General features: G+C 39.6%; 1 protein-coding gene across 1 annotated transcript in view; it reads left to right on the forward strand.

Moving 5' to 3' along the window:
- Positions 1-17,678, forward strand: part of GABRR3 (gamma-aminobutyric acid type A receptor subunit rho3) — a 41,624-nt gene extending 23,946 nt beyond the window's left edge. The window contains exons 5-9 of the mRNA XM_068545590.1: positions 1,085-1,167; positions 2,190-2,330; positions 6,117-6,269; positions 12,517-12,713; positions 17,376-17,678. Coding sequence (XP_068401691.1) covers positions 1,085-1,167; positions 2,190-2,330; positions 6,117-6,269; positions 12,517-12,713; positions 17,376-17,678 — 877 coding nt within the window. The remainder of the gene's footprint in view (positions 1-1,084; positions 1,168-2,189; positions 2,331-6,116; positions 6,270-12,516; positions 12,714-17,375) is intronic.
- Positions 17,679-19,281: the final 1,603 nt, after the last annotated feature.

The following is a 19,281-nucleotide window of genomic DNA, read 5'->3' on the forward strand; positions in this document are numbered from 1 at the left end:
CCCACTCATTATATTTGGAGTTGAGCCCAATCTCTCTTACCCATTAAAAAAAAAATTTATAGTAGCCCTCCTAAATAGAGTCTGCCTTACCATTCTTTAACAAGTATCATGAATAATTTTTTCTTTAATAGTGCCTGCCTAATCTCCTTGGTGGTTAATTTATTCGTATGTACTCTGAAGGAAGTAGACTCAAAGATTTCAGAAGTCCTTTCCAGCTTTAAAGTACAAGGAAGATGCCAAAATGAATATGTTTTGTGAAACAAAGTTATCCAGACACCTTCCTGGCTTGGCATTTTGCTGCATGACTATTGACAGTAGAATTCAACCCCTGGCAGATGAAATGGTTCTACTCCTCTGATTAACTTGGGGACACCATGGGTAGGAGCAGCTGTTGCCTTTGTTTTTTGCAGACTTGCTCAGGGGCCTTTTAAGGAACCTCTGATCTGCTATTGCAGGTACCAAAGTTCAACAGCCTCTGCCTGAAGCCAGGAAAAGCTAAAAGGACATAAAATTTGAAAAAACAGTCCTCATCAGTATGCAAGCCTTTCAACTTAATAGCACCTGAATTACATGCTTAATAGCACGTAGATCTATAACTGAAAATGCTCCAGGCTTTCCCCTCGCTCCTGGAAAGATAATTTCCTCAGGTAAACTTGCTTTGTGAAAGAAACCTTTACTCATAGGGTTTTAATACCACCATTCCAGCTCTTTATTACTGGAAACTATTTAAGTTTGGATCTTCCAGAAAGCAGAAAATATTTAAATCTATCTAAAAGTCTTCTCACTTTGAAGTGTGTTTTTCTGAAAACACCCGAGCCAGAAATATAGAGGAAGCTAAGCAGGAAATGGTGAGATCAGAAACAATTATTAGGGCAGGAATTCACTCATTAACTCTTGTCTTAAGCAAATCAACTACCTTCCTGGGTTTGCTTCCTTATGGGTTACTTGGAAAGAAGATGGTAACACCTGTTTTGCATTAGTCTTGAAAGGCACTCAAAAGTGTCAGAGAGCTTCAATGCTGCATTGCTTATTTGACCATGTGGTTGAATGATCTGCAGTTTTCTTTTTCTCATTCTTGCTATAGGATAACTGTTTCAGCAATGTGCTTTATGGATTTCAGCAGGTTTCCACTTGACACTCAAAACTGTTCCCTTGAACTGGAAAGCTGTAAGTCTTACTTCCCTATGGAGTATGTGTAGTCTGAACACACCATCACATACTTGCATATAAATAAGCATACTCTTAACAAGCATGTAAACATGTTGATATAAGTTAAATATATTTGTCCAAAACAGCTTGTTGGTTGGTTGGTTGGTTGGTTGGTTTTTTAGTGAGAATGATGATGGCAAATTGTCTCTCAAATGAGAAGATAGAAGATTCAAGGAAAAAAATGCTTTGATAACTACATATTCTGCAGTTTCCACAATGATTTTAAAGGAATAGCTCCCTAAAAAGTTGTATTCTTGCTAATGCTATTAACAGAGACTGGCAGATTTAGAAAGCTCTGCCATTTATGTTCCCGTATGAATCCCAATCTTCCATTAAGTATACTTTGTTTCCCTGGAAAAACCTAGCTCTAGACATAGACCTCGTAATCAAAGCCCTGTCAGAGGGCATCTGAGCCAGCTCCCTGTCAATTACTTTGACCCACCAGCTATTTTTGACATGATATCTTAAAAGCTGACTGCAGTTTTCCATAATGTGGGTAAAATGCTGGGAATCTCAATGGATGTCTCCTACATAGATGCTCCTCCCCAAATCCATTAGAAACTCCCTATAATAGTATTTGATTATAGAAGAAAATACTGTACAAGCCCAGCTCACTCTGGAATTTCATCCAATAGAGCTACAAAACTAAAGGGGCCTAAAGACTTGGCATCAGACCTGTGAGTGAAAGGCATTGCTGTTACATCACGGTGCACACAGACATGGAAACAGCTATCAGGAGAGTTTTAATGTGTCACATGGGCACAAGAAAAGCTGCCACACTATGCCAGTAATCGGGGTCTAATTTTTGGAGGTTTTTTTTTTCTTTTTGAAGATGTGAAGTCTATTGGCAAACATACATTTCAGAGCCATGACATTGGACCAGACCCCAGGGATACAGAACTGTATAAAACATGGTCATAGACCTCATGGAACTTACAAGAGCTTACTCCAATAAAAAGAATGTTATTTTCTTGTCTTAGATGCCTACAATGAGGAGGATCTAATGCTGTACTGGAAACATGGAAACAAGTCCCTAAATACCGACGAGCATATTTCACTTTCTCAGTTCTTCATCGAGGAATTCAGTGCATCCAGTGGATTTGCTTTCTATAGCAGCACAGGTACAGTATTTTATGTGGACAATTCATCAGCATTTATTGAGCATCTACTGTCTGCAAAGTACGTGTGGAAAGACCCGAGTCCAAACAAGCATCCCATTTGGCCAGTAACATCATCCTTCTTTTATAGGCAGCCGCCTCTACCTTTCCAATACAGGTGTTCCTCAGCTTATGATGGGGTTACCTCCCAATAAATCCATCATAAGTTGAAGTGCATTTAATATACCTAACCTCCCAAATGTCATAAGTAGCCTAGCTTACCTTTAATGTGCTCAGAACACTTATTCATCTAACTCAAATCCTATTTTATAATAAAGTGTTGAATATCTTCTGTAATTTAATCAAATACTGTACTGAAAGTGAAAAACAGAATGGTTGCCTGGGTGCAGAATGGTTGTAAGTGTATCGGTTGTTTGCCCTCGTGATCTGGGGCTGACCGGGGGCTGGTTCACTGTGGCTGCCCAGCATCACACGAGAGCATATGGCCAGCCCGGGAAGAAGATCAAAATTCAAAATTGGAAGTACAGTTTCTACTGAATGTGTATTGCTTTCATACCATCATAAAGTCAAAAAATTGTAAGTCAAATCATCTTAAGTCAGGGACCATCCGTACAGATTTCTGTCTTCGTCATATAACCACCTCTAACTAGATGCCTTGCTTCCTCTCGGCCCCTGCAGTCTACTCTTAATACAGCAGACAGAGTGTTCTTTTGAAAACATAAACAGCACAATTCTTCTCTGTTCAAAACCCTCTGGTGTTTTTCCACCAAACTTACAACAGAATTTAAGCTTCTCACCGTGGCCTGCAAGGCCCTACATGATCTCTCTCTGCCTAAGGCTCTGACCTCACCAACTACCTGTGCCCCATCTCCCTACTTCTTGTTTGTCTTCAAACACACCCATCTTATTCCATCTGCAGGGTTTCTGCTTTGGCCTTTTCTCTCTCTGCCTGGAATGTTTTCCCCTGATCTTTTCATGACCAGCTTCCTCATTTTGCTCAGAGCTTTGTTCAAATATCATCTCCTCAAAGAATGCTTTCCTAGCCATCCTATCTAGAATAGACTTCCCTCCTCACCATTCCCCATGTGCATTTGTCTTCACATCACTAACCATGTCCTGAAATACATCTCTATTTGACTGCCTTATTGTCTGAGTGCCTCACTAGAAAGAGTGCAGGGATCTGTCTGCCTTGTTCACCATCTCTTCATTCTCTTGTTCACCTCGAATGTGACTGGCGCATGATAGGTGCTCAGTAAATAGCAGCTGAATCAATCAATCATCAATCAATCAACCAAGTATGTCATTGTGATGCCACACACATGCCAAAAGGGTATAAAGAGATTTATTACTCACATAATGAGGTTTTCTAGAGAGAGCAGGGCAGGCTCCTGAGCAGGTCTGAAAATGTCTGAGAGAACAGCAAAGGGTGCCTGACTTGGGGTTCTATGGTGGTTAGAAAGTGGGGCTAGGGTGAGGATTCCCTTAAATGGGGCAGTGTTTGCATGGTTTGATCATCCCACCAGTGCCAAAGAGGGAACATCTGGCTTTCCTCCTAGCTTGCCCAGGGGTGGAACAGAAGGGGAAGTGGGGCTAGAAAGTTATCAGAAATCAAATATGAAAAATGGAGTCACACTCTATTTATTACACTACCCAAAATGAGGGCTCCACATCTTTCCAAAGCAGCACTACCTTTCCTGGTTAGTAAAGGGAGCTCTTCCTGGCTACAGCTTCAACGACAAAACCATCCCTAGTCTCCCCTTCCCAGAAGAACAGCAAGACAGAGCAACATTTCTCCTGCTCGGTTGCAAAAAAAGAAAAAAAATTCAGAAAATTATGAGTAAAGAAAGGACCTCGGGCTTCCCTGGTGGCGCAGTGGTTGAGAATCTGCCTGCTAATGCAGAGGACACGGGTTCGAGCCCTGGTCTGGGAAGATCCCACATGCCGCGGAGCAACTGGGCCCGTGAGCCACAACTACTGAGCCTGCGCGTCTGGAGCCTGTGCTCCGCGACAAGAGAGGCCACGACAGTGAGAGGCCCGCGCACCGCGATGAAGAGTGGCCCCCGCTTGCCGCAACTAGAGAAAGCCCTAGCACAGAAACGAAGACCCAACATAGCAATCAATCAATCAATCAATAAATCTTTAAAAAAAAAAAAAAAGGACCTCGTTACCTAAATATATTTCAAGACTTAAAACCATATGCATTAATGTCTTTCTTTATGAAGTACTTTCACAGCTTTTCCTTATCTCTTTTAATCTCACAATAATTATATGAAACTATAACGTCAGAGATGCTATTATTCCATTCTACAACCATAATCAAAATTCTCAGTTGCAAACCATAATGAAGTGGGCTGTGACATGGGTAATACAAGACACTGAGTAGCTTAAAAAATGTATATTTTGATTTTAGAATGTACTATGTAGTGTATCTTTTATTACCCTTGGTAATGAAATTGTCTGGTGTTCCTGAAACATATCAACTGATGGTGAGAGAAACTCAGAACAAGTAGGAAAGAGAAGGGTAACCAGCAGTTAATTAAGAGTAGAATATTAGGCATGCAGTCTGCCAATTCAGTGTGGATTGACTAGGTGTATATATTAGACTAAGTGCCTAAATATTTACTTAATCTGTCTAAATAGGTTTGCCATCTTGGGTTACCTAAGAAATTACTACTGAGGAAGTAGAAGAGTTCTCCAACTTTGCAACATCTATGATTTAGTTTTATTTTTTTTAACCTATAGTCTCTGTGATTTGAATAATTTTGTCTCAAAGTAAACTGCATTTATCATAGAAAAATTAATCTTACCACTTATTTATAAAAGATATACTTTCATTTTTATCATTTCATTATTCATTGCCTTATTTTAGAAAAGGTTTAATAAGATTGACATCACAGCTATTGTGAAATAAAGCATGATATTAATTAGAAATGTGTGAGAAAGAAAAATGTAAAACAAGGGTAAGTTATGTTATAGAATATAATATGTGGTTATTAGAGAATGGCACTCAGAGAGTCCTATAGATGGTCCAAATATATGGCTTTAAACTTCCTTGCAGCCAATGTGAAAAGGGAAACCTGAACAAAATGTGTGTGTGGATGTGACTACAATTTGTACTTTTGATCAGCACAAATTAATCAATATTACCAACGTGAGTTTATATAATTCCAACAACAAGCAAAAGAACATCATTTGGCTACGTTTTGGCAGATTTATCATAGATAAATTAATGGTACCCATGAAACTTTGAAATAATAAAAAATAGTTTATGGATACTCCCTCCCTTTTAGCTCTTCTTTGAATCCCTAGCTGTCTGGATCCTAACTTGGAATCCAGTGACCTAGTAGCTACTGTGAATCTTTTCCTTCACATAAAATATTTCATTTGTTATAGCTAATAAATAGTTTATTGGCTATCGCATCAGTCATTAGCCATGTACTGAAGACTTTCTCACCTGCAGAAACACTGCAAACACAGTATATTTTGGAGAAAGGTCTTTAAAGGCCATCCCATAAAATGGAATTACCATTCATCCCTGAACAGCAGGTATGAAATTTAAAGGAGGATCTTTGAGTCAGATAATTAAACAGACTGCAGTTCAGTTAGTTCAACAAACATTGGATGGAGTGCCAGGCCCAGGTCCTATGCCAGTGCTGGGTAAACAAGGGTGAGTGTGTTAAGTTCCATGTTCCCTAGGAGCTTGGGGTCTAAAGAAGCAGGTTGTTTCACTAAGTGTGGGGTTTCCACGAAGAAGCCTGTTCTGATGAAAACTTTGGCTTTTTCTCATAGGTTGGTACCATAGGCTTTTCATCAACTTTGTGCTAAGGAGGCATATTTTCTTCTTCGTGCTGCAAACCTATTTCCCGGCTGTGTTGATGGTAATGCTTTCCTGGGTTTCATTTTGGATTGACCAGAGAGCTGTTCCTGCAAGGGTTTCCTCGGGTAAGTCTTTCCACACCTTTGTGAAATGTTAATATGGGAGAAATGTCGAGGAAGGTAAATAAAAAGGGTGATAAGTGGAGAGGGAAAGAGACTGATGATTTAGTAGGGATAGTTACTGAAAACCTCCCTATCCCTTGCCCAAGTTCATTTCACTTTCCCTGACAAACCCATACATCACAGAAGATTTCAATTCAAACCAATTCACACTATACTACTGGTACCTTAATAAATTACTTCTTGGAGAGGGGGATGTTTGAATTTGGAAACATGAGCACTAGTTAGAAATTAGGGCGTAATCTAAATGCTAAAATCAGAATCAGCTGCAGTGGAATTTTAGGTATGGTGACACATTAGTGGGCAAGAGCTTTCAGGTGGAGAAACATTTCCAGCCTCATTAACAGGTATATTATCTCCTCTATCTACATATGTTATATGCCACTGTCACACATACAGATTTACGGGAATGATTTCAGACCCACTTAGCAGTTATTGAGTCCTTACAAAGTGGAGTTGCCAAGCTAAGCACTTAGATAACGTGTTACTTAACGGGAACCCAAGAGTCAATCCCACCTGCCTTCTTAGCTGGTTTGGGGCAGAACTCTATCATTTTGGCTGATTTTGTTCTTTCGCCTGTAATGCTCTATCTAGAGAGAAGATTGTCATAAGTGGTTCATAATCATTGTAATTATCACACAATTCATTCCAGAAAGGGTGATTTCTAAGTTAATGTTCACAAATTATATGCATACTTCAAAAGATCATTTGAAAGACATAAATCGTCATTAATGTTAATAATTTGTTCACCTCTTTCCCCTATTAAAAGCTTCAATCTACAAGCATTTGAGGCTTGAATGTCTTCAAGAGGAAACATACTATCTGAATGAGTAATTAAATTATTGTGGCTGTTCCTTCACATCAGAGCAGCCTGGCCCTGACCTCAGTAGGGCAGTAGGGCAGTGTAGACCCAAAAGAGGAGACTAAAGGCCTATTTCCAGCCCTCCAGACAGAATGAGAAGGGCATTCAGTCTCTAAAGGTTTATGGATATGATTTTCAATGGGATCCCTGAAGCTGACTGCTCAACTCTTATACTTTGAAAATGTCAACAGTAAAAGCTGGTTCCAGGGCAGGGTGCGGTGAATGGAGAACACTGAAATCCATTTAAGTCGCCCCTGAAATTCTATGCTTCTACATCTGATTCCTCAGGGTTAGGAAATTGCTATGCAGATTTATGTAAAATAATATACAAATCAGAAGTGTCCCTCTCCTTCTTTTTAAGAGAACTGTAGTATTCCTAGAACACTGCTATCCTCTCAGGCTTTTCCTCCCTACCACCTTCAAGTTCTTTCAAAGATAGTTTGCCCTCTGTTTTAAAAAAATTTTCTTTTATTGATGTATAGTTGATTTACAATGTTGTGTTAGTTTCAGGTGTACAGCAAAGTGATTCAGATTCCTTCCCATTACAGGTTATTGCAAGATATTATGTATAGTAACCTGTGCTATATAGTAGGTCCTTGCTGTTTATCTATTTTATATACAGTAGTGTGTATCTGTTAATCCCAAACTCCTAATTTTTCAGTGCACCCAGTGAGGAGTAGAGAGCAGAAATCCAGCCCAAGCTCCATGGGACATGGTTTGGGGTGACGTCCTCCAGAGGAAGGGGCACCTCTTACTAATTTGCACTAAGATGTAGTTTGGGCTTGCAGACGCCTTGTCATAGCTTACTTCACCTCCTGCTCTTCTTGCCCCAGTTCAACCCTCTGACCAGAGTGATATCTCTAAAACGCAAATGTGATCACAATACTCTCATCTCAAATGCCACTGGAGTAAATACACTCAACTTGGAATCCAAGGTGCCCCTTGAGGGGTACCAGATAAAATACAGGACACTTGCTTAAATCTGTATTTTAGATAAGCACCAAATAATGTTTTCGTATAAGTATATCCCAAATATTGTATGGGACATACTGATACTAAAACACTGTTCATTGTTCATCTGAAATTGAAATATAACTGAGTGTTCTGTATTTTTATTTGCTAAATTTTCAATCATACTCCTGCCCCAACATACTAGCCCTAATAAGCTTCAACCAATTTGAATGTTCAATGTTCTCAAACAGGCCCTCATGCCTATCTGCTTATCTCACCTCTATATATTTGTTCTGGCTCTCACTCTGCCTAGAATGCCCTCCCTACCTGTCTTTCTGTGTCAAATTCAGCCATTTCTATACAGCCAGAAGCCTTTACTGATGGTTCCAGGCAGATATGGTCTCTCCCATCTTTGGACCACATAGCACTCTGTATCTCTCCTGAGACCCCTACTTCCTCTATTTCATGTTCAGCTATGGGATGGGTTGGTAGCTCATCTTGTCTCCTGTATTAGAATATGAGTTTCTTAAGGACCAGGATCATTATTATCCTCTTTTTTGTCCCTACGTGACTGGCACGGTGTCCTGCACATATTTTGTGCTCAATACATAGTTGTTAAACTACCAGTATTTAGCCCACCATGTTTTTAATAACTATATTTTAGCTACTAACTGAAAACAATGATGATTCATTGCTCATTAAGACTCCTCCACATTTGGGTTCATTTGCTGATTGAGGATGAATCATTTGCTGGTTAAGACCCTTCCACATTTGTCATGTTTCAGATAAAGAACAATGGAAGCTGAACAGCACAAAAGTATCAATTGTGATTAGGCACTTCTCATAAGAGATAATAGCTGTCATAACTTGGAATGTGTAATGGGTTAAAATACCATTCTATGTTTCTATTCGATTTGGTGTGAGACTATTACGAGCTGTTCAAGGATGTTTTAACCCTCATGGAGGGTTCTCCTCTCCTTTCTATCTCCCTCCTTCTTTCCTTGCCTCCATCATTCCTGTTTTGACCCCTCTGCTGGGGTATGCCATTCATGTACAATGTATGAAGTAATGGGGTCATTTATCAGGAAATAAACATGGCAGAGAAAGGCAACCAAAACTTTCAGGCATGTAGTCATTCATAAAGAAAAATGTCTAACGGGGATATCCCATTTACCTGGAAAAGTAAATACTTAGGAGCTATTCATTTTACCATTATAGAAGTAACCAGAACTTCTGTGCCATGGACTCTGGCACCACCTTTGTGGAATAATGGTTGTTACTTTCTGGCCATAGAGTGGTATTTGGATATCCAGCCTATGTTTCTCTCCCTCACATCACTTAATATTTTTCTTCTGCCTAAGCCTACAGGGAAAATGTTTTTACTCATTTAAAGATGAATGTAGACACCTATTCCTTCAAAAGAGCTCCCCACCACACAGCCACTGAAGGGGTGAACTGACTCAACAGTTCTAAGTGACGTCTGCAGGCCCTACTGCTTTCACACAGGTCAATGAACCTCTCCATCATATATGGCAAAAAATAGCCAATGAAACACAAAGGTAGATGAATAATTCTCCCCTAACTGCAGGGCTCTTTGGATCTCATATGTGTCCTGAAGAATTAATATGGTGAGTGAAACTGCAAGGCTCAGGGAAGTTGAGTCCCAGAGGCCAGACTAAGTATTGCCTCTTAACGCTTTCCTAACTATGCATAGCAATTTCAGTAGGTGGGAAAATAATTCTCTAATCCCAACACAGGACCTTTCTTTGACTAAATGGTCACTTCATATAATTCAAAACTCCTTTATTGAGATGTTAACTTTAATGGGCTTGGAAGGAATACAGTTTGTCAAGGTTAATGTATTTCTAAGGGGTGGCTCAAGACAAAGTAAGTGTGGTTAATGTAGCTGTAATACTCCTCACTCCAAGTCCTATTGCTTTAGGAATTTAGATATCAGTTTTCTCACCCCTTACTCCCTATACTCAACATTCCCTTCTCCCCAGTCTCCCTGTCTCTCCCTCTATCTCTCTCTCTTTGTTTGCTCCTTTTAAAGAAGAAAGTCTAGAATGCTGATTTAAAAATAAATAAAGCTACCATAAATTAGTTGGACTAAGCACCCTTCTAAAGAAAATGACTGCTAGTTTATTGCTGTCTGGCAAATATAGATAATGCAATTCCCTTTTATTGACCCAACAGTCATCAATTTAAAATACATGACAAAAGCATGTATTTGTGTGTTTTTCCAAACCCTTATTTTGTCCATTAAGCTTCATGTTACTGTTCATTGAAAAAAATTCAAGTTCTATCTTCCATATCTTAGAAAACCAGTGAGAGAAAACATTTAAAAATTTTTGAACAAATGAGGTAAACATTCCTAAATAGGAATGTTCATTTAGGATTTTCACAGTTTTCACAGTTTTACCAGGGAAATCCTGACAGGAATAAGACTTCTGGCCTCTTGTAAAGCACAAAGTACCTTCATGCTTCCTGACATAATTCTACACTCAATTTTACAGCATCTTGTCTCAGAGATACTCCATATATAGAAATTGGTTTATAATCTTAAAAACAAAAGGAAATTTCCTCTACGGGTTCAGAATGAGAGGCCACAGGTTTGCATGAAAAAAGCATGGGTTCTACACTCAGAGAGAAAGGTTTCAGTCCTGCTCCTGACCAACCTCAGGCTAATTAGCCACTCTCCACTCATATTTCTTTACTGCAACATGTGGCTAATATTTACCTAGGTTTGTGGTGGGTAAACATTCAATAAAGGCAAGCAAGTTTTATTTATTAATCTCAGCTTCAGCTATACATACACCTGATCCATTAATAAAAATTTCACATCTCCATGTTTATGTAGCAAGGAATGCAAGCAGCATCCACTGATACACAGATTATTGATATTACCATTGTTGGGGAAACCTGAGACTCAATGGGTCAGTGGCCTGCATTTAATGGTAAGTGCTAGAGAAGCTTTTAGGTTTCTTATTCTGAAGTTCAAATCAGTGTGAAGGTGAGATTCCAGGCCCTCCTATGGCGACTATCAAATTGCCAAATTGCATTGGTTTTGATCGTCCAAAGGAAAAACTTAATTTGAAATCGAATAGCTCTGTAGCACTGTCACTGTCTTTGATATGGGCCTCCCTCAAATGAGAACCTTGCAGAATTATAGAATTTGTTGAAAAGGTAGAAATGTGTGGGTGAAAGCTGTCCACGTGCTGTGTCTGTACATTTAGGAGTAAATTGCAGTGCTCTTCCTGCTGTTCGGGACTCTGTCTGTTGACATTAAAATGTCCTCACAACTTATAAAAATCATTAAGGATTCCATTTGCACTTCCCTGTTGGGAAGTTAATAAATAAAACCATGCCAGCCAGTGTACATTTCAAATATTTACAATACTTTACTTTCTCTCCAGGCAGTACTCTTGCAGTATGCCTCTGAGAAATTAGTGTAGACACAGAATAGCCTTCGCCAAGGCTGGCATTTTATTAAGGAAATCTCAGTCACTTCTTTCTCCATTGTCCCCCAGAACATTGATATCGTTACCTCTGACGCCCATGGCAGGGATTAAAGAAGGGAAAGGAAGAGAAGAAAAGGAAAGGGAAGGGGAAGGCAGTGGTCAGGGAGAGGAAGGGAAGAGAAGGAAAGCGGTGGGAGTACTGGACAACAAGGGAAAGGGAAGGGAGGGGCAAAAAGTTAAGTGGCATTTAGCAGTTGCTTAGTAAATATTTACACTGAACCCAGCCTCCACTAACACACTTCCGTTCTGAATCTCAACTGAATTGTAGTTTCAGTAACAAGGGGCAAAGTGATACCAATAACGATGGCTTGTAAGTATTCTATATGAAAGAAAAATACAGAGAAAGCAATCTTTAATGCTACTAAAGATCACTCCCTGACAAATGAAAGATTAAAGATTGACATGAAGACGCTTTCTGAACAGTAAAAGTTGTGAAATGATGGGGAAGGGTAGTGGAAATGGTTTTAGAATTTCTTTCTCAGAAGAATTTTTAAAACTTGAATACATTATTACCTTCCTGGGATGGTTAAAAGAGGCCCAGTTGAGGGTGGGAAGCAATCGATCCTTAAAGACAAGTCTGACTCCGTGGAGACCTTAGCTGGAGGGAAGGAAACGTCACAGACAATGGGGGTGAGGGTGAGAAAAAGAGATGGAAAGATAAATCCAAGGAGAGTTTCTTGCTTAGGCTCAAGCTGTGTACTAGGTTAACATGCTGGGATTCCGCCCCCCACACACACACCTTTGATCACCAGGTATCAATCTGTATCAATCTGGAAATGTATCCCCTGGTGTCATCTAGCACCAGCACCTGGAGCTGAATGGTTATGTCACTGAACTCATCACTGTTCTCAAATGGCAGGAATCACCACGGTGCTGACCATGTCCACGATCCTCTCTGGGGTGAGTGCCTCCATGCCCCAGGTGTCCTACGTCAAGGCGGTGGACGTGTACCTGTGGGTTAGCTCCCTCTTTGTCTTCCTGTCAGTCCTTGAGTACGCAGCCGTGAACTACCTCACCACAGTGAAAGAGAGGAAACAATTCAAGAAGACAGGGAAGGTATTGCCTTGTTTTGACTGTTGTATCCTTTCTGGAATGTGAAAAAGACTATCCTCATCTATGCCCTCTCCTGACAGCATTGCAACCCTTGTATGAAGTCCATGTGCCTTGGCAAGATGCAAGTTTATGGGGTGATGACAATTTGATAATGAACTTTATTCTTTCTGCTCTGTGCTGGTTGGTTTCCTCAGCATCCTCATTCACCTTTGCCAAGAGATTTTCTGTGTGAGGAACTTCTCTCAGTGTGCTCCCCTCCACTGACTCTAACCCTTGAAAAGAAGGGGTTGATGTACAAATCACATCCTTTCAAGTAGATGATGATGATGATAATAATAATAGCTAACATTTAATGAGTGTTTCTTATATATTGGCTTTGTGCTAACCATCCAACATATTATGTCTTTTAATTCTCAAAGTAACCCCAAGAGGTTGGTACTTTATCACCTTTGTTTTACGGAGGTGAAATAGGAGCAGATGGGAGAGTAACTTGACCAAGGCCCCACAGCTTAAGAGGAATCAGGATTTGCGTCTGGAGCACCCTGACTCCAAAGGCTGTGCTCTCAACCAATCAATGATAGCTCTCCCCCAAGAGCTAGGATTTATTTTTCTTTCCTAGTCACTCGGGAGAGTGGTAGAGCATGAGGGAAGGTTCTTCTCTTCACAGTGTACTGGGAATAAGGTGCCTTCTGGGCACTAAATGTTATCACATGTTTCTTGTGACATTATCAATCTGGATAGATTGCTCTCTACCTGCCTCATTTCACAAAGGGGTGGGGCATCAACTTCCTGTTATTATGAGAACTGACACATGATATTTTACTTCAGAAACCTAACCGATCAAATTAATTTGTTTGCTATATGTATGTGTGTGTGTATATGTGTATATATATATGCACAATTTTAATGTGATATATTCACATTTGTTTAAGAAATTCTTATAATGAGTATTTATACACACCCAAAACATTATTTAATATTTTTTATACTTCTAGTGAGAGTATTTCATACTTTTCAGAGCATTTTTATATCCTCTTCTCGAACTGAACCCTCATATCAACTCCATGATGTAGGCCTTGCGGAGATGATTACCTCTGTTTTTAAACTGAAGCAGCAGAGTTTTAGTGACGTAAAGTGATTTGCCAAGAGATCCACAGCCAACAGAGCTGCAATCGCAGTTCAGATCTCCTGTAATGCTACTTCAGTCTTTTATTTCATATCCTTTGAGTCAAAGCTGTCATAGAAACTGATTTTGCTTCATTGCAGATGCTTTAGTTTCTTTTGTTGACAGCATGGAAGTATGAGTCTCTGTCACGTACATATCCACAGTGACCGCTAGGCAGGCGTGAGAAAATCAGGAGCTTTTAGACGAGTATACAGTAATCGGCATGTACGCATCACCTGGGATTTGTTAAGATTTTCGTTCAGTAGGTCTGGGGTGGGAGCTGAGGGTCTGCATTTCTAAGCCCCGGCTGTTGCCAATCCATAGCCACACCGTGAATAGCAATGATTAGATAAGCTGTGAAGTGAAAGAGATAAATGTGTGATGAGGAGAAGAATTTTGTTCTTGTTTTATTTTGTTTTGTTTTGTTTTCATGTGGGGAGTGGTGAACCCAAGACAGAGGCACTGTAGTAATTTCGGCCACCTCTATGCAGTCCTTTGACTCCTCACCTCCACCCACCCCACCACAAAACACATGTGCTCACACTACCTGCATGTCTTTTTCACTTGATCGGGTTGTTCACAATCTTCTGTGTACCCCAGAAGATATTCTTTTGAATTAATAAGCATTGTTCACTTTAAAAATTATTTTTTATTTTCAATTGTAGTAAAATATACATAACGTAGAACTTGCCATCTTAATTGTTTTTAAGTGTACAGTTTCATAGTATTAAGAGTATACACATTGCCATACAATCTCCAGAAAGTGTTCACCTTGCAAGATTGAAACTCTGTACCCATTAAACGACTCCCCATTTCCCCCTCCTCCCAACCTCTGGAAACCACCATTCTATGCATTCTCCTTCAAAGGAGCAATTATCTCAAAGAAATGTCCTACTTGCCCTTCATATGTTTGTGGTACAAATGAAAGAGCACAGATTTGGAGTCAGAAGTGATGCCAAACCTAATATCCTAGCTCTGTGTGCCAGGCTGTCTCCTAAACCTCATTCTGCATTTGCAAAATGGTGGAATTTCTTCCCTATTACCTCACAGAGCTGTTGTGAAGATCAAATGATATAATAAACGCATTTAACATTTTTGCATACTATAAAGTGCTACACAAATGTTATGTTCTTATTGTGATTAGTGCCCAGAGCATATGCTCTGAAGGAGTAGCAGTTTTGATAGGGATAGTGGGAACAGGCTGTTTGAGATGAGAGATCTTTAAAGGGGTGGGATGCTCTGGTGAGATGCAAGGAAGAAAGATATGTCTGTAGGTTTGGGGGCTAATCAATGATACCTCTCCCCTCTGTATGTGAGTTGGGAAACCAGTTTGAGAGAGAGAGAGAGATGTAGGAGCCAGACTGATGGATGTGATAATGTTACCTTTGTTATTGGTAAAGCAGTTTGGAGAAATTGCCTTAGTTCTGTGAGCAGGGGGTCCCACTAATATTTCATCGCTGTATTCAGTGTACTTACTCTCTTGGTCACTGGCGAAGCTAGACAATTCAGGATTCCCCTGTGAGGACAGTCTCCTATACCTCATTGCAGAAAATGAACCTGGACACCAATGCAGATCCTAAAGTGACTCCAAAAGGGCTAAAACCACACGTGCCAGTTCCTTCTTCCAAACCCCTAGGGTAGAGTGATTGAGGGCTGATGAGAAAGACCAGGAATGTTAGGCTATGGAGTTCCTCCCTATGAAATCATGAAGTTAAGCAAAGCTCATTTCCTCCCAACACCACCATCACCACCATCACACACCTGTCCCAACCACCCCCAGATACCAAGAGATGGGAGAACAGCAAGGTCCATGGAAAATTTGTCCCTAGCATTGACCATTGCCCAGAAAGGAGAAAGGAAGCTATTTTCTTTCTTATTCTTCATCCAAATGTTTTCCTAATTCTAGGACTTAGAACTCAGTCTAAAACCGTCAGATCTATACTTTAGATATAATATGCCTTATCTTTGTGCTTATTTGTAAGCTGGAGTGAAAAATTAAAGACCAGTTCTAAAACTGTTTCTATTGGAACAACCAACTTACAAACTTGTGGACATTAGCAGCCTACTGGTAAATTGTGCACTGCAAGGTTTAACCAATTTTATAGATCTAAATTATCATAATGGAGAAAGAAAATGGTACCATTGTTTTTCAAAGAAGATTACGTCTTTTTTTAACATACTAATGACATTTTTGTTAAAAGTGTGGATGTCCAGTGGGATGACTCAGCAGTGTTCTGAGGGGCTAGCAAAACCAAGGAGACAGTACATAGTTATTCTATCCTCAGATCCAGAGTTGGATATATTATTAGTGTTATTATTGGCTATTGGTTAGTAATTCAGTCTCAATGTTGTTTCATGTTTATTTTACCCATTTTACTATGAAAAGTTTCTACAACTAAAACAAAAAGGGACAACATAATTCGAGTATGGGTCCCTGGTTAGTTTACTGACTGCACAAAATAGTCCTTATGTCTCTTGAATTCAGTAAAATATTAGGTTTTTGAGTCAGTATTGAACCAAATACACGTTTTGGCAGAATTTACTCTGCAGCCTCCAATTTGAACTATGAATACTTTCAACCAGTAGTAGCCTGTCCATATTTGTTCCTTTTTTAACTTCCCTAGAGATCAAAAAGAAATTTTGTTTTCTCAGAAAGCAATTAGTAACAGCTGCTTCCTAGACACAGCTCTGTATCAGGGAGAACCACTATCTCCCGCAGAGTAAAACCTTAAAGAAAAACAATGGTTTAGATTCAGTCAAGCAATGGAGCCAGAAAGCATTGATAACTCACTCCTTCAAAAAAATACACCAATTTCAAGTTGTTTAATTGAGCTATGTTAGTATCATTTAAAGGTACTTTTCAGCAAAAGTGGGAAGGCTTGGTCAATTTGCATTTTAAAAGAGCAGCTAAAATCATTCCCTATCTCCACCCCAAATTCAAGCAAAAATGGATCACCAGATGATATTGTTCTGTTTTGGGGCAAAAAACCCACACTGATTAGGCATGTTTTCTCTAAAGAGGAAAAATACATTGAAAAACAAGTCCAATTGGCTTATATTGCTCTTCTGATAAATCATATTCAATTTCAACTCACAAACTTAGGGCAAACAATTCATACTACTCAGAAACAAAGAGGAAAATTTGAAACAATGTTCCCTTTTGTGGAAAAAAAAACATTGACTGTAACAGTCTGTCAGGCCTGGACTAAATTAGGAAACATTGACAATTATAGTTGTGATACATTTACTTGTATAATGCTCAAATATCTCTCTCTCTAAATCCCTATTAAAAATGGATGTCTAAGATGATGTTTTCCATTTATTATGAAAATGACTTTTAATCAGACACCAGAAGCAAAACCAGAATTCTATTCTTTAAAATAAGCAAACATTCTAGTATTTATTAAAACTATTTTTAAAATTTGATTGTTTAGATTTTTACTGTAATTCCAACTCCTAAAACCATATTCATGACTAACTAACAAAAGTCTTTTTGTCAGATTTCTGGAATGTACAGTATTGATGCAGCTCAAGCCATGGCCTTCGATGGTTGTTACCATGACAGTACAACTGACACGGACCAGACTTCCTTTTCTCTACACTCAGAAGAGGACTCCATGCAAGAAAGATGCACAGGCAACCTCAGCACAGATTCACCTCGGATAAAGAGAAGAAAATCGCTAGGAGGGCAGGTTGGTAGAATCATTCTGGAGACAAACCATGTCATTGACACCTATTCAAGGATTTTATTTCCCATTGTGTACATTACATTTAATTTGTTTTACTGGAGTATTTACATGTGAAGAGGAAATCCCAGTTGATAAAATTTGTTTTGGAGTCAGATTATGTTAAAAACAACAATAAAACCCACCAACTCTTAACAATAAATTGGATGGTACTAGACTACACTGGAGTCAGCCAGTCACTTCTCCTGGCCCAAATAAGATTTGAAAGTTAACTGATTCACATCTAGGAAAGAGTTTAAGGTCTTAGGAGAATTTGGCTCCATCAGTGAGAGTCGGCATTCTGCTTGCCTCCCCCATGCCAGAAGCTGCCTTAAGGACACAGCCTTGCGATAGTAAGGGGTTCCTGAGACATCTGGACTGTATACAGAGAGAGAGGGAAAGTGAGTCAGAGAGACAGACAGAGACAGAGAGCGCTGCCCGGATGCAGTCTTTATTGTTGGCTGATCATTTTTCTACAAGGAGCTGCAAATTAAATGGAGAACATGACTATATTTCAGAAGCCGTGTGGCTGACAGGGTCTTGGTGCACCAGCCTGTTATCAGGCCTGAGCCTCTGAGGTGGGAGAGCCGAGTTCAGGACACTTGACCACCAGAGACCTCCCAGCCCCATGTAAAATCAACCGGTGGGAGCTCTCCCAGAGATCTTCATCTCAATGCTAAGACCCAGCTCCACTCAACGGCCAGCAAGCTCCAGTGTTGGATGCCCCATGCCAAACAACTAGCAAGACAGGAACACAACCCCACCCATTAGCAGAGAGGCTGCCTAAAATCATACTAAGTTCACAGACATCCCAAAACACAGAACCAGATGCAGCCTCACCTACCAGAACACAGGCACCAGTCCCCTCCACAAGGAAGCCTACACAATCCCCTGAACCAACCTTACCCACTGGGGGCAGACACCAAAAACAACGGGAACTACGAACCTGCAGCCTGTGAAAAGGAGACCCCAAACACAGAAATTAAGCAAAATGGGAAGACAGAGAAATATGCAGCAGATAAAGGAGCAAGGTAAAAACCCACCAGACCAAACAAATGAAGAGGAAATAGGCAGTCTACCTGAAAAAGAAGTCAGAGTAATGATAGTAAAGATGATCCAAAATCTTGGAAATAGAATGGAGAAAATACAGGAAAGTTTTAAAGAAGACCTAGAAGGACTAAAGAGCAAACAAACAATGATGAACAACACAATAAATGCAATTAAAAATTCTCTAGAAGGAATCAAAAACAGAATAACCGAGCCAGAAGAACAGATAAGTGACCTGGAAGATAAAATACTGGAAATAGCTACTGCAGAGCAGAATAAAGAAAAAAAATGAAAAGAATTGAGGACAGTCTCAGGGACCTCTGGGACAACATTAATTGCACAAACATTCGAATTATAGGGGTCCTAGAAGAAGAAAAGAAAAAGAAAGGGTCTGAGAAAATATCTGAAGAGATTTTAGTTGAAAACTTCCCTAACATGGGAAAGGAAATAGTCGATCAAGTCCAGGAAACGCAGAGAGTCCCATATAGGATAAATCCAAGGAGAAACACGCCAAGACACATAATAATCAAACTATCAAAAATTAAATACAAAGAAAAAATATTAAAAGCAGCAAGGGAAAAGCAACAAATAATATACAAGAGAATCCTCATAAGGTTAACAACTGATCTTTCAG

The sequence above is a fragment of the Eschrichtius robustus genome, chromosome 6 (genome assembly GCF_028021215.1).
Source record: "Eschrichtius robustus isolate mEscRob2 chromosome 6, mEscRob2.pri, whole genome shotgun sequence".
Taxonomy (NCBI): Eukaryota; Metazoa; Chordata; class Mammalia; order Artiodactyla; family Eschrichtiidae; genus Eschrichtius; species Eschrichtius robustus.